Source organism: Podospora pseudopauciseta, chromosome 4, assembly GCF_035222475.1.
Source record: "Podospora pseudopauciseta strain CBS 411.78 chromosome 4, whole genome shotgun sequence".
Classification (NCBI taxonomy): Eukaryota; Fungi; Ascomycota; class Sordariomycetes; order Sordariales; family Podosporaceae; genus Podospora; species Podospora pseudopauciseta.
The window spans coordinates 3,908,243-3,923,619 of record NC_085894.1 but is presented as its reverse complement, the minus strand read 5'-3'; the positions used below and the strand labels follow the sequence as shown (position 1 = coordinate 3,923,619).

Genomic DNA, 15,377 nt, shown 5'->3' with positions numbered 1-15,377 from the left:
TGAGTGAATGATGATGAATTGTGTTCATGTTGCCCACATCTCACGTCGCAATGACTGTGGAACTGTCGAAATGAGCACCTAGTCACACTCTCAATGAGCAACACCTAGTGGAGGTGTGTACAACATGGCGATACGACGGGGCGTATCCATTCAACGGGGAATTCCTTGCACCGAGGCTGATGACTAAATGTGTTAACGCCGACGTTGACGTTTCCTGATGATGGTGTCCAGTGTACCTTCTTCGAGTCCCGTTTCCTCCGACCGCAGGAACAATGTGGTATGCCAACAGTGCCGTCCTATGCCCGAACACATTACACGTTATGCAACGGGTGATTACAGCGAGTGATGGCGACACCTACCTTACTTATTGAACCTCAGAGCCACCTTTCTCCCCCAATACTTACCTTGACAATAACCCCCATCCTTTACGAGCTGCACCATGGCAATTCTTGACAGAATTTCTCTCGGGACGTATCCATTCATTGCTTGGCCAACATGGCTTGCTGGGGCGGTAGGAAATCTCCATTCTCCAACACTTCGCGTTGCTTTATATTGACCTGAGCGCCTATTTCTGATTCGATCAATGCTTTCGGTACAGACTATCATGATACTATTATCTACAGTCCTCTACAACCTGCTCCTCCATCCTCTTCGATCTCTTCCCGGTCCAAAGCTTTGGGCGGCGACCCCGATACCATTCACCCGAGCATGGCTTTCAGGACGAATGTCGAGTAACATTCACCGATTGCACGAGAAATACGGCGACGTCATCCGCGTTGCACCAAATCGTGTCTCCTTTGCACATCCCGACGCTTACAATGCCATTCGAGGCCACCGCAAGGCTGGTCAACCAGAACACGGAAAGGACCCTGTTTTCTACAAGATGTCGATGCACAACATCTTGGGCGCGAACCGTGAGGATCACAGCCGCTTCCGTAAGATCCTGAGCCACGGATTCTCAGCAAAAGCGATGCAGGACCAGCAACCCCTTATCACGCAGTACATCGACCTGCTGATGGATCGTCTGCAGGAATTGACTAAGGGAGGACGAGAAGAGGCCGTTACGGACATGGGCGCCTGGTTCAACTTTACAACCTTTGATATCATTGGTGACCTGTCGTTCGGTGCTCCTTTTGGTTGCTTGGAGAGCAGTTCATACCACCCCTGGGTCACGGCCATCCTCAAGGGAGTCAAGGAATTCGCCATGTTGCTGGTTATGAACTGGTTTTTCCCCAGTTTTTCCAGAGTCGTCAAGGTTCTGGCCCCTTGGAACCACCCAGCAAAGCATACCAATGAACAGGCTGAATTCGCCCGCGTCCAGGTGGTCAAGCGACTCAACTCTGGTGTTGAAAGACCGGACTTCGTTCAGGCCCTGACCAACGGATCCAAGGCCAACAACGGAAGACCCTTGACAATAGAAGAGATGGCAATGAACGCAAGGCTGTTGATTCTGGCAGGAAGCGAAACCACGGCTACTGCGCTGTCGGCAACAACATATTACCTGGCGACATACCCCCGCGTTCAGACAAGGCTGGCAGAGGAGGTCAGGGGTCAGTTCAAAAGCGAAGATGAGATCAACTTCTTCAGTGTCAACAGATTGACATATATGCTTGCCGTTTTGGACGAAGCAATGAGATTATTCCCGCCTGTACCGGCCAATCTTCCACGCAAGGCGGCCAAAGGTGGGGACGTGATTCTGGGATGGCAAATTCCAGAGAATGTAAGCTCATGACCTACGCTCGCAAACAAATATGACGCATAGCCAGCTAACCAAGAACTGATTCAAGACCGGCCTCGAGATCTGGCCATGGGCTGTGAACCACCTTTCCCGCAACTTCACTGAGCCCGACAAGTTCATCCCCGAGCGTTGGCTTGGAGGAGATAGCTTTGAAGGCATAGTGTTCGACAAGAGTAGACACAGTGCACTGCAGCCATTTTCAGTTGGCCCACGAAACTGCATTGGCAAAAAGTGAGTATCGCCTACATAGCTTTACCTAGCCTGGGGACTTATTCTGACTACGATGCAATAGTTTGGCCTACGTCGAAATGCGGGTCATCTTAGCAAGGTTCATCTGGAACTTTGACTTGGCTCTGGCCGACGAAAAGTCACAAATGTTTCCGAAGGCAAAGTCTTTTGGTCTCTGGGTCAAGAAGCCGCTGAACATTCGGCTCTTCCCTGTTAGACATGTGTCCAAATGATGGCAGTCGAATGTTGACGAAGCGGATCAGTGGTTCGAGGAGCGTGGGAGCGTGGGGAGTTGCACGGTAGCTCTTTATGATGACAAGGATGTATTTTATTCTCCATTTTGATGTGGACAATTCCAAAAAGCTGGAAAAAAAAGCAGGCATGTTGGTGATTTTGGCCAATGGCATTTGGAGATGGACACAGGGGGACACCAACCGCTGCTGAGCCCCTTGAAGCCCACCCCTGAGCCCCTGAACCGTTCCGCTGCCTTCTGATTGATCAGGGTCTAGATAATCAACAGAACCGCTTTGCTCTCGAGTCCAGATTCATCAAGAAGGTGCAGGGCAGTTGTGTTGGCAAGAAAATGATAAGTCTAACGTTACTAATAGAGCCAGCCTTAATGCCAGTTCTAAACCCCGTCTTCAAGCGTCTTGACATGACAGAACAGGACATATTTCGCACGCTGAGCAGGGTAGCATTATGCACGTGGACCAAAAGGAATACCTACCTGCGCGCATACCAGTTTGCTGCACCTGCAAGTCGAGGCCGCGAAAGCATCCTATTGGACAAGACTTGGGCAATACATAAGTAGTCTGCATCTGCTTGTCTTGCGTCCCGAATAAGGGAAACCTCCTGACAAATCGCATCCTGTCGGACTCGCTGCAAGGATTGTTCACCACATCACAAACCAACTCCAGCGGGGGTCACGGCAGGGGTCTTCACACTATCGGAAATCGGAACGGATCATTCCTCCCTTCTGGAAGCTGTAGCACACCCACTGTCGCTCCGAAACCCCGCTGCTGGCGAGAGAAAAGGCCGTCTTTTCAATCCATCTCGTCGTCGACTTCTCACGTTACACAACCTGTCGTCCCGTTCGCGTTTCCGAGCCATTCCCGCCCGCGCCGCCGCCTCTTCCGCAGGCTTGATCGTCCCCCGGCCCACTCCACACCAACGCCGTACAACCACATCGCCGCATCTCGTCTAAAAAGTCCGACCGGCACCTCACATTACACAAATACGCCTCTGTGCTCCCAACGGATTCGGAGTGCCATTACCGCCGAGATGGGGTCTTCTAAGCCGCCATCTTCACCCGCTGCTCCTTCGAGCCCACCGGCGGCAGCCGCCGAAGCGGGCACGCACGGAGAGGAGGCCGCGCCCATCATTGTGGTGAGTGTGACGAGTTTACCAATGTCTCGCTCCCTAAAGCTGACCAATTGTCCAGGATCCCGAGTTTGAAACCGAGGTTCAAGGTGATGGTGACTCTGCCATTGGATAGTATGTCCAACGACCACCCACAATTGTCGACGAGTGGTAATATGCGCCAGTTGCTAAAATTTACTGTTTCAGTGCCGAATCTTCCACCGCGTCTCTCAGCTCTTCCATCTTGCAGTACCGTGAGATTCATGGACGCACATATCAGAATTTCAAGGAGGCCGAGTACTGGGCACCTAATGATGACAAGCAAAATGATGGGTTGGACTTGCAGTATGTTTATACCTGCTTTTCTTGTTAATCAGATCTGATCGCTAGGGAATGGGGCTTATTACTGACGCACATGCAGCCACCACATGATGTATTTGATCCACAACAACTCGCTTTTCCGGTCACCAGTTGAAGATCCAGATGCTGTTCTTGACGTGGGCACCGGAACCGGTATTTGGGCCTTGTAAGTTTATCTTGCAACTCCTACCCGGGAACCACAATATTGACATGATGAAAAGGGACTGCGCGGACCAATTTCCCGCCGCCGAAGTCATCGGCACTGATCTTTCTCCCATCCAGGTGTGTCCACCACTTTATGCGGTATCCCATGTTTCATGACCAAAATACTTACCAAAAAAAATATACAGCCAACATGGACGCCCCCCAACTGCCGTTTCGAGCTTGATGACGCCTCCTTGGACTGGACCTTCTCCGCTGACAAGTTCGACCTCGTTCACCTCCGCTTCCTCATCGGCTCCATCGAAGACTGGCCCAAACTCTACCGCCAAGCCTACCGCTGCCTCAAGCCCGGCGGCTGGCTCGAGCACACCGACTTCACCATCCGCATCGCCTCCGACGACGGCTCCATCCCCATCGAGGATCCAAAACACCCTTACGCCATCTGGAACAGGATTTTTGACGAAGCTGGTGAGAAAATCCGCCGCACCTTTTTGGTGTCCGACAAGGGCAAGAATGCCGAGTGGATGAAAGAAGCAGGCTTTCCTGGGCCGTTCAACGTCGAGCATTACAAGTTGCCCTTGGGGACATGGCCAAAGGACAAGAAGTGGAAAGAGGTCGGAGCCTTTAACAAGCAGAGCTGCTTGGAAGGGCTGGAGGGGTATGTTCTTTACCTTGCGGTGAAGATCTTGGGGTGGAAGTTTGAGGAGGTGCAGGTTTTGTGCAGCAAGATGAGGAGCGCGTTGGCCAACCCCAACTATCATGCCTATTATGGGTGGTAAGTTTGAACCCACTTTCTACTTTTGGCTGCAGATTTGCTAACGTTTGACTCGGCTTAGCTCAACGGTATGGACACAAAAGCCGCTTGATGAGCAAGCTGTTGGCGACGCGGAAGCCTAGAATGATGCACATTCTTTTATGCTTTGGTCATGTACGGAGGAATCAACGATGGCTACAGTGAAGGTGGGAGATTTGGGTCGGCCAGAAAACAAGGGACCTACCTAGTACATATGATGTATCACAAGAGGAAACGGTTTTGGCGATAGCCGAGCTTGTGAATGGGACTTGACGCATACTTTGTTCTAGCATATGACACGCGTTAGTGTCTACTCCATGCATAAAATGGACGCGATGTAAATAATCAAGTCATGGTTAACCTATCTTACCTATCATGAGATAGAGACAACAATGGTTCTTATACTTACTCATGTGCGAAGTGTTCGCGTTTTTCCCAATTTGGTCTGGCATCACCTGCATGCCAAAGACCCTAGGTAGTTTGCCAACTGGTCGCAATCCCAGGAATCAGTGCGAAATGGTTCCACGTGAAGTTCCAGTGGCTCATGATTGTGGGTGATGACTAGATGCAGGGTCCGATATGGTACACCGAGCCAAGGTGGGAAAGTCCTCTCGATGGTCTGTTGCAGCCGCTATAGTCGAGTCCCTTCCGCCCCAACACCATGAATCTCTGGCTCGAAGCCTCGAACAATGCAGGTAACTTCCAGGTTAGTTATCAGGTTACATCTGGTGCTTACAAAGGTCAGAGACTTGCCTACCTATCTTACATGCAGTGTGTTATCTACCGACATCTCAAAAGTGGCGGTGCCTGCCGTAGCTGCCTTCCCTATATGTATGCTGATCGGTGCTGTCCGCACGTAAATAAGGTAGGTTGATAGGGTAGGCATCGACGCTTTCAACACTGCCTTCTCTTCTCAGCTGTGCCTTAATCTTGAAACAACATTGCGGGCATCAATTTGTGGCTTTCCTCTGTCCAACGTTGTGCATACCGTTACGGCTGATTCAACAATGCGAGAAGCAATTTGCTTGCTATGTTCCAGGCGAGATAATTATTGATGTTACATCTTGCACTCAGGCAACATGTGCCAGTCTTACGCCGGCCCCCGGCTCGAACATGGAAAGGGAAAAGGGTTCCCCGTTCGCCGCTCGGTTCATTATCACATACCTGTCTATGTCTCCTCTTTGAAAGGTTGACCCCGTCGTTTATACCATGAGAGTATGAGTACAAATGCAAGGTCCTGCTCTACGGCGGCAACCGCTGGAAATTCTTACGTGCCATCGCCGTCGAGCATCTCAGCAAAAACACCGGAGGCTGATGAGGTCACTACCAAATACCATTGGCTTCGTCTAGCTCTATGGTCTTCGTTCCTTCTCTGGTTTTCGTTGTTAGTCTCACTCACGATTGGTCTTCCGTTATGGGCCTGTTGGATTGCCAACCCGACTGCTTATCGCCCTGATGACACGTTCATTCCTGTGAGCACAGGTTACAATTGGTGGTCTCAGTCCGGCTTTTTTCAAATCACCTACGGAGGAAGTTTTACGTTCGCTCAGGCCAAAGTTCTTGATATTGCATGGGACCTAGTAAATATTCCCCCGAAACCGGCTGATTTAGCAATGTGAGGCCTCCTAACTCCGTGTGTGGTTAGTCGGGCGTCTAGGTCAGCTCTTGATTTCGTGCCTCTTATGGCGCGTTTTATCCGACTATATAGCAACAACACTTGAAACCGGATCTGTCTCCTATTGCACATTCTGGATGATTTACCTACGCCAGGAGCCATCCATTGACGCAATCTACTGTCCTCTCAGTAACAGGACCTTCTACCGTATAGTTCAATCAAGGGTGGCTATTGCCTTCATCGTCATGTCACTGACACTCATTTTGGCATTCCCCACTCTTACCAGCGCCATGACCGGCTACGCTGCTAGCACCGAATCGTTCGTCGCTGAACAAGAGACAGGCAATTATATACGATTTGCCGAATTTGGACCCATTGCATACGTTACTCATGACGGCGAGCGGATCAATCGGACCAAACATTTTGTGGTGCCCATGGATGTTTAGTGGAGACAACGAACTCTCACCATGTTATCCAGCAAAGGTAGGTAAGAGAGCCATCGATCCCTTTACGGGCGTCCGTGATTTATTTCCCCTATTGTGGTTGAAATGGTTTCAAGGCGATCCCCTGTTAGACCACATGTTCTACCAGCTTAGAACGGCCTGTCCCATGATCGGGGAAGCAGGCTTTGAAGAAGGCAGAGTCAGAGACCCGGCCGCTGAGTATGTCGGAAGGTATGGCTTCTATGGGTCGCTTTTTGGGCATTCCGTACTGCGGTCGCTCAGTACGGCTCTTGTCAACCAACTACAGGGGTATGTCAACCTTTCATAAAAGAAGAGTACACGTAGAAACTAAATTCTGTCAACCTTGTCCTTTCCTGTTTTACACAGCATGTAGCTGATCGAAATTCCAAATAGCGGTACCGATGGGGCTTCTCCTACGTTCAATTGTGCCTAGTACTCGCCACCCTCCTGATTTGGACTCGGAGTGTCTGTTTACTGTGGGCTAATGCCTGCTGGAACTTGCTTTCCAACGCAGAGGCAAAGGTGTCCAGGAAGTGGAAGTCGGTCCTTTTTCTGGCTGAGACCACCACACTCGAACTTCAGATCATAGAGATTGAATCACCGTTACAAATGGCCAACGGCCAACTCAACCAGGCTACAAACAACGGTTTGAAAGGTGGTCAAATATCTTTTGTGGACGTCATCCTGTGTAGGAGTGTTGGTGTTTGGCGGGGACTCTGGCGCTGGACTAGAAGCCATAAATACTGGGTTATATGCTTTTCGGTCTCCGCGGCCTTTCCTATCAGCATGATACAAATATCTGTGGGACTTTTAGACTATGATATGCGTCTTCCAGATGATCTGATGATGGTGGGGCTGCGAAGAGAAGATGGTGGGAAGGCGGGTGGGATTGTGATAACTGCGGCTTGGGTTTCGTTTCTGTATTCCGTCTTTCTGTTGGCTCTCATTCTTGCCCGACACACCCGCGGTCGACTACGTTGAGGGCTTGGATTACCTGGTACCTAAGGTAAATACTCCGACCGAAATTGGTCCCAGGCCAGCCCCCCCAAACTGTTGCAAAAGAAAAGAACCAATAGTCAATCAGCAATCGAACATATTTTAACATATCCACATCACACTTTATCAATACATCAAAAGTTGTGGTTTAGTTGTGAGATGTGTTTACGCTGACACCTTAAAGGTGTATTGTGACAGGTCATCATACAGGCTTTGGCTATAACATAATCCGACTTCATCTAGAGCAAATAGTTGTCAAACCAGGTGACCGCTTGCAAGAAGGCCTGCTCCTTGGCATACCTCGTCGCCTTCATGTTCGGGTCCCCTCTGACAGCAAAGCCATGTTCAACGCCAGAGTAGAGGTTGATCTGGTACGGTTGACCAGTCTTTTGCAGAATCTCCTCGCTCCTGTGGCGCTTCTCGGCAGGGAAGATGGAGTCAGTTTCGGCCGCAGCAATGCTGAAAGGGCCCTGAATAGCAGCCAACTCGTCCTCCTCGACAAACGAGGGGTGGGCAGCATAACCGACCTTGATGCCATCCTTGTAATGTCTGACGACATACTGCATTCCACGTGTTAGCACTCCGCACGCAGCTGGCATGATTTCGAACAAAGTGAGCGGGTCTACCTTGGCACCGAAGCAATAGCCAACAGCCCCCAGCTTCTCCACCCCGTATTCTTCCTTGAGTGCCTTGATCGCATCTTCAACAATAGGATCGACAGCCTCCTTTGTGTGAGGGTTGTTTCCATCAGAGCCCTTGGTCAACCACGCGTTGAAGTCAAAGGGCCCTGAGCGGTTCAGGGGCAGCGCGTCGCCATTGAACACGTCGATCAACAAGGTCAAGTATCCATTGGCAGCAAACTGGTCGGCGATCAACTTGCTGTTTTTCCAAATACCGATGACGTCGGGGATAAGGAGGATGCCAGCACCCCTGTGGGCCTTGTCGGCGGTGGGCGTCGCGAGGTAGGCGTCATGCTTGTTGGCTACTTTGATGGATTGGCCTGTGGTTTCACCTCTTGAAAAGAATAGGCGCGCGGTCAGCGATGGCGCACTGTGCTGTGTCCGGTTGATGCTTACTCGTGCTTGACACCAATGGTGCAGCATTTCGCGGGAGGATTGGACGCCATTGTACAGGGGTTGTGGGGATTCGAGCTGATGCCTTTGCAGCGAAGGAACAGGAGGAGAGATGGAGGGCTGAGCGTGTCTGCTTCAAGTGTTTCTGAACAGGCGTCGATCACGATCTCTTGCTTTCTATTTATTTTCGACAAGCACTGCTGAGCACGAAATAAGCAGCCCCTCCAGCTCCCCGCCCCCCACTTTAATCCGTCATTACCCCGCCAAATTTGCCATATCTCCGGCCCCGGCGCCTGTTCCAGGTTCCCGAATTGTGTTGGCAAGCCCAAGACACGACCCACCTCTATCCGCTGTCTCGGTCTAGCGACATGTTGACTGAAATTCATTGTTACATAAACTCATAAACTCAAATCGAGGTATCTACAGCTAGAGACAATATCCGCACCAATGAAAAACATCACCACCTAATGATCCCCGTTTCATCCCAAAGTCACCGAGGTGTCCTTCATTCCGGAACATCCTCAATATCCTCATCCACGCTCTTCAACCACAGCTTCTTAAACATGCCCCCTTCCCCTTCCTCCTCCACCAGTTTCCAAGGACGATCAAACTCGACCACCTTACCCTTATCTAGCACAACCACCTTGTCAAAATCCATAATGGTATCGAGCCTGTGCGCCACAGCAAGGATGGTGTAGTCGCAAAACTTCCTCCTAATCAACCTTTGAACCATCTCCTCTGTCTTCCCGTCCAAGGTACTGGTGGCCTCGTCCAAGACAAGGATATTCCCCGGCCGCACTATTGCACGAGCAAGACAGAACAGCTGCCTCTGCCCCTGCGAAAGATTGAGGCTGTCAATGTCGGCATCCAGTCCGCCAGATCTGCTGACAATATCCCAGACTTTGACCTCTTGGAGTGCAGTCTGTATTTGTGCATCCGTGGCTTGACCAAGAGGGTCGGCGTTGAGTCTTACAGGCCCTTTCAGGAGGAAAGGATGCTGCGGGACACCGACCAACCGGCGGCGGACATCCTCACGGGGAATCGTGGACGTGTCCACCCCGTCAATGCAGATGGAGCCAGCGTGAGTAGCGGTCATGCGGAAGAGCGAAGACACAAGACAGGTCTTGCCGCTTCCTGTTCGGCCGCAGATAGCAACCTTTTCTCCGGCAGCGATGGAAAGAGAGATGTTCTTGAGTACAGGGTCTGAGTCACCCTCGTTGTACGCGGCCGTGAAATTCTTGATCTCAATGGCACCCTTCTGAGGCCAGTTTGGTGGTGGAGTTTGATCTTCGCCGGGAAGGTCCTCAGATGGGACAGCGGTGCTGGTGAAGCTCTTGATGCGAGCTACCGATCCAATTTGCGTCTCAAGGGTTGTCCAAAATGTGACGAGAAGTTTGACGCTCTGGCTGAACTGGATGACATTCAGGAGTGCGAGCCCAACACCACCTGCCGCAACAGTACCGCGGAGATTGACAACGAGGATAATGAGAAGAACAGCGATGCCTGCAACAAGAAGGTCCAGGACAAGCGTAAGCCAGCGTTGGACGGCATACATGAGGTAGAACGGTTTCATGGAGCGGTTGAGGAGGGTGTGATTCTTCTTCTCGAGGGCGTCTTGCCAGCCGAAAGCGCGGATGGTGGCAATTCCGCGGAGCGACTCCTCAAATAAGGAATACAATGGCGCCTTGGTTTCAATATCGATCAATCGGATCTGGCGGGATGTGCGAAGGTAAAACTTCTGGACGAGGTAGAGTGTGATGAGAACGATGGGGAAGGAGATGGCCGCATAGATGGAGCCAACACCGATGAGCGCCATCTGCGCGATGCAAAGAATCAACGTGGTGAATGTGTTGAGGGCAGCGATGGGGAGCTCCATGTCAATGAGTTGCAAGTCCTGGCTGAAGCGGTTCATGGTGACGCCTGTGTCTGTCTTGACAAAGAAGGACATGGGTGCACTCAGAACGGTCTTCAGGAGCGCCAGGTGGAACTTTTCTCCGGACAGAGGTACCATCTTGATGATCATTTGCCTGTTGCCGGTCAGTACACATGACAAATCTGACGATAGCAAGGATAACATACCAACAGCCAATGGTGAGACCAACAATGGCGATACCTCCAAACATGGCATAAAGGCCAATCCAATATCCCAGGTTATCATTGGGGCGAATCTCATTTTCTGCAGCCCACCATTGAACCCAGACAGCTATGATAGTGTTAGTATTTGCCTCAAAGCAAGAAAGGACCAGACAAGGTAGGAACTCACTCGGAAACGAAATACAAAAAACAAACGCAACAATGCCCAAAACAAAGATCAAGGTCGGCCACAGCCCCACCGACTTGATGTAGTAAGTATAAATCTGCACATCACCAGTCTGTCTCCCCGAGTCCAGTGTGTTGATTGCGTCAGCTTCATTCACTGTCTGGATCTCTGACGAAGAAGATGCAGCCCTTTCAGGACTGTGAGAATGGGAAATCCTCTCTCTGGAAGAGCCCGAGACCGAAGTCCCACAGTCGGTCTCATGCAACTCCTTTGGACGATCAACATCAGTGGTATCATCATCATCACTGAAGTGATCGTCGTCTGGCTTGAAAGTCCAGTCCGGTCTAGAGGCCAGGGAGAAAGTAGACACGTAACCAGTGCCGGCGTGGTTGAGCTCGTCAAACGTTCCTTGAGCACTGATCGTGCCGCTGGAATCAAGACAAACGACATACGCAGCGTAAGGCAGTCTTTTGACCGAAGAGGAGACAAGCAGGACGGTAGCTTTCGTCTCTGTGAAGATGCCTTTCACACCAAATAGACTGTGGAAAACATGGTTCTCGGTTGAGGTGTCGAGACCACTGAGGACATCATCCAAGATGACAATCTCACGGCGGGCATAGACCGCTCTTGCCAAGGCGATGCGTTGGCTCTGGCCACCTGAGAGAGCGATTCCACCGGATCCTATCCGAGAGGAGTCACCGTGAGGAAGCTCTTTGAGATCACGACCAAGAGCACAGGCGCGGAGAACTCTTCCGTACCATTTGGGATCATACTTGGCGGTGCCGAGAATGGCTTCTCTAATGGTGCCATTCATGTGCCAAGGGTCTTGAGAGCAGTAGGCAACACTGGTCGAGCCAAGGTGAACAGAGCCCGACAGTGAAGGAATCTCGCCCAAGATGGACTGGAGCAGAGTGGACTTGCCGCACCCAACCGGCCCAACCACGATGGTCAACTGGCGCCATGGCACAGTCAAGGTAATGTCGCTCAGAATAGGAGACTTTTCAGCATCCCAACCAAAGTCACCTTTCTCGATAACAATGGCATGGGGCGAAGGCTTCTCCATGTCCACGATTGGCAAAGCCAAATCGAGCGAGTGTTCAGACGAGACCATGTGAGGGTCCTGTTTTCGGGGATCTTCTCTCTCATCAGACTGGAGGAAGTTTTGAATGCGGCTGAAACTACCCACGGACCCCAGAAACGTCGCTAAGGACATGACAAGGGATGCCAAAGGCTCCGAGAGCAGGGCAAACAGTGACAGCGCTGTGAAGACGCGCGCTGTGTCCAACGTCCTATCACCAGTATCCCGTGCGCGGACGGAAAAGATGGCAAACGTCAGAACGGGTGCAAAGACCTGGGTCACATAGGCTGTCATGTGTTAGCGACTGGTTGCATTGCGAGGTTCAAGGCAGGGTTGACTCACCAAATACCATGTTCCAGATGATCAGTTTACGGAACCGCTTGGAGATGCAAAGCTCGTCCACCCGGAGCTTCTGCATGCTGGCCATCAATGTGTCCTTGAGACCACACATCTTGACGCCCTTCATGGATGATAACATGGCTGATGTGGCAGAAATACGCCGTTCAATGGCCTCCAACCACATGGCTTGCCGGGAGACGATGAAGTTCATAGCTACCATAGAGCCAAGCAATGACACTGTAATATGCTGTCAGCATGACCGTTACGAATGATAAATTCACGCGTTGACTCACAGATTGACAAAGCCACGGGAACTACACATGCAATGCCCAGTTGCCGCTCCAACAGAAAGATGGCAACGCCTACTTCAATGGAGTTGGACCAAATCTCATGCATCGTTTGCCATCCTTGCACAATCCGCTCCATGTCGGCACTCATAAGCGTCATGGAGGCAGCAGGATCAATGTCCTTCAGACTGAGAGTGCTGGTCTTGTGATATATCATGGAGATGAGACCTGCACGAACCATCGCGATGGTACGGTATGTCTTGTGCTGGTACTGTCCCATGGTAACCTACGCATTGATGAGATGTTAGCATCGGTACACAATGTGGGGTGATGTGATGAGAGGAACATACCGCAATGCCGACATAGACGAAGAAGTAGGCCCCAATGAGGCCGTAGCCAATCTGAGTGCTCTCATCGGTGATGGGCTCCTGTGACAGTCTGATGGTGCGATTGATGAGAAATGGCTGGCAGAACATGAGGGCTGTGAGGGCAGCCCGTGGAGGAACTGTGCTCAAGACAACCCATTTCAGGACACCAAATGCTGTCAGCAACAAAGCATAAGGTGACTTGGTCTTCTTAGCACCGCCTGTGTGTCACTGTCAGCAGCTGTGGGCAAGGTCATGTCGAAGGACTGACTTACAAGAGACAGTGGCAGCCCATGCATTCCCCAAACGCCGATAATTGTAACCTGCCTGAAGATGCTTGTCCAGCTCAGGGAGATCACCTCGCTTGTCGACATCCAACACCCGGCCTCTCTGGAAGCCCTTCCAAAACAATGGATTGAGCCACCAGAAAAAGGACCGGTTGTAGAGGCCGCTTGTCGCTTCGGGTCCGTAGCCATAGCCCCTAAACTCGGGTCGAAGCACCCTTCGTTTGCCCAAGGCTTCAATGACAAGCAAGAACCCCTTCACCACGACAGCAGTGACGGCAAGGTAAGCCAGGGAATTCTCCTTGTTGATATCAAACGAGTCACCGTCTTCGTTCAGAGAAACAACATACGGGTCGCGTAACCACAAGGTTCGTGCCCGTGCAATGTCAAACAAGAGGGTAGCAAAGAGAAAAGCACCGATGATGGAGGACGGTCGTACGTTGCGAGTGTGCTCAGCGTAGGACAGCAGCGAGAGGGCAAGAGAGGAAACAAAGGTGAGGGCAGCAGCGGCCAGGGTGGTCCGGGTTCGGACGGGGGAAGGGAGCCTTGACCAGAGGACCAGAGCTGCAAGTTGAAGGACAGCCAGCGCAACCCAGATGGACTATGAGATTATGATTTGTTAGCATCAAAGGTACTCTGGTGCTGACAAACAGGAGAGCCAGGCCGGGAAAAGTACATACAACTTTGACAGTTGCCAAGTGACTGCCACTGGTGAGTTTCTTGGCTTTCCTCCACATAAACCACACTCTCGGAAGTGAGACGAGCAGGATGAGTCCCGCGGGCAGGATTGTGAGGATCGTCTCTTCGAAAAATAGAGTGAAGTCGAATCCACCTCGACACTCGCCGGCGTGAGGGCCAAACGTGTTGTCAAGATGAGCGCATGCTGCCGAGACCGGAGAGGAAGCTGGCGGATCCATGACTGCACCGCGTGTTCAGACTTGAGGAGACGCGTGTTCAGTGAGTCGTCCCGACGGGTGATCAGTGTCTCATGCAACTCGACATGAGGGAACCAGACAGAGAAGAAGTCGAAGTTCCAGAAGAATCAAAAAAAATCGGGGGGACAAGAGGTCACCCAGAGCCCTGGGTTCGCAGATGAGCGGCTACATATTAATTCTCGCCCATTCCGCCATCGATGGTTCCTTGAACTTGGCGAGTTTTGTTTGCATCTTTTTGAAAATCTTTTCCTCGTTCCCGGGACCAGGCCTTCGAGAATCGTCGATCATGTCGAGAAAATAGCAGGTAGTGGCCATCTCCGTTCTTGGTTTTGAAACCCCTTTCCCTACCGAAAAGAAATTTCATGGCCCCTAGTGCCAACAACGCATCACAGACTTCCCCTTGTTACACCAGCCCATCTCCACACACCCTCATAGTAAAAAGCCACATGGGAGCCGAATCGGCCAAATAGAAAAATTCTATGGTAGCTTTAGGAAGTCAGACGTCACCCCACAAACCGGCCCAGTTGCTGAATCCAGCGGAGCCCCGTCCCGTTCAGAAAAAGAAACAGTCCACTCTAGGTTGGTTGTGCCTGAGCCTCCCTCCAGTCCAGGCGTCAGTGTCATGCTACGCCATCGTCATGGTGCAACATGGGCCGGCACAGAAGGCTCCCTTACTCGGTGGACGTTGGCGGACGGCTGGAGCATGCAGGCACTGAGTTTTGTTGATGCCGGCTCCCGCCTGGCGATGCGCCCCCCTATGCCGTGCGATGACCGGAGGGCAAATTGCATGCAGAAATCCTGCTTTTCCCAAGACTGAGAGCCAACCCTCAGCTCCCCCCTCCTGAGCCGTGAGGCGAGCCCAAGCAGCTTGGCACAGACGGAAAAACACGACAACTAGCCAGCCACTGCAGCCCCCTTTTGCATCCCATCCTTCTCCCCGGCCCTATTGCGCGAACGGCCGGCAACCTTGCTCAAGGTGACACTGCTTCTGGTCTCATAGGTCAGCGGCGTTGGTCGGTGTGCACTTCAGCCGCCCTCAAC

At 51.6% G+C, this 15,377-nt stretch overlaps 4 protein-coding genes across 4 annotated transcripts; 2 read left to right on the top strand and 2 right to left on the bottom strand.

Moving 5' to 3' along the window:
• Positions 1-185: 185 nt before the first annotated feature.
• On the top strand, positions 186-2,199 carry QC763_404580 (uncharacterized protein; the record flags this gene model as incomplete). The annotated part of the gene is made up of 4 exons (XM_062912105.1): positions 186-511; positions 599-1,720; positions 1,788-1,969; positions 2,031-2,199. The coding sequence occupies exons 1-4, from the start codon at positions 440-442 to the stop codon at positions 2,197-2,199; spliced, it is 1,545 nt and encodes a 514-aa protein (XP_062766323.1). The 5' UTR covers positions 186-439.
• A 1,048-nt stretch (positions 2,200-3,247) lies between these two features.
• QC763_404590 (uncharacterized protein) lies at positions 3,248-4,839 on the top strand (the record flags this gene model as incomplete). Its single annotated transcript, XM_062912106.1, has 7 exons — positions 3,248-3,352; positions 3,408-3,460; positions 3,533-3,670; positions 3,747-3,851; positions 3,907-3,967; positions 4,036-4,622; positions 4,684-4,839. The coding sequence occupies 7 exons, from the start codon at positions 3,248-3,250 to the stop codon at positions 4,742-4,744; spliced, it is 1,110 nt and encodes a 369-aa protein (XP_062766322.1). The 3' UTR covers positions 4,745-4,839.
• Positions 4,840-7,837: 2,998 nt separating this feature from the next.
• On the bottom strand, positions 7,838-9,174 carry QC763_404600 (uncharacterized protein; the record flags this gene model as incomplete). The annotated part of the gene is made up of 3 exons (XM_062912107.1): positions 7,838-8,275; positions 8,342-8,729; positions 8,792-9,174. The coding sequence occupies 3 exons, from the start codon at positions 9,172-9,174 to the stop codon at positions 7,955-7,957; spliced, it is 1,092 nt and encodes a 363-aa protein (XP_062766321.1). The 3' UTR covers positions 7,838-7,954.
• Positions 9,175-9,293: 119 nt separating this feature from the next.
• Positions 9,294-14,318, bottom strand: QC763_404610 (uncharacterized protein; the record flags this gene model as incomplete). Its single annotated transcript, XM_062912108.1, has 8 exons — positions 9,294-10,815; positions 10,868-10,991; positions 11,052-12,413; positions 12,469-12,702; positions 12,759-13,038; positions 13,103-13,338; positions 13,393-14,002; positions 14,082-14,318. 8 exons carry the CDS (start codon positions 14,316-14,318, stop codon positions 9,294-9,296), a joined length of 4,605 nt encoding a protein of 1,534 aa, XP_062766320.1.
• Between the last annotated feature and the right edge of the window lie 1,059 nt (positions 14,319-15,377).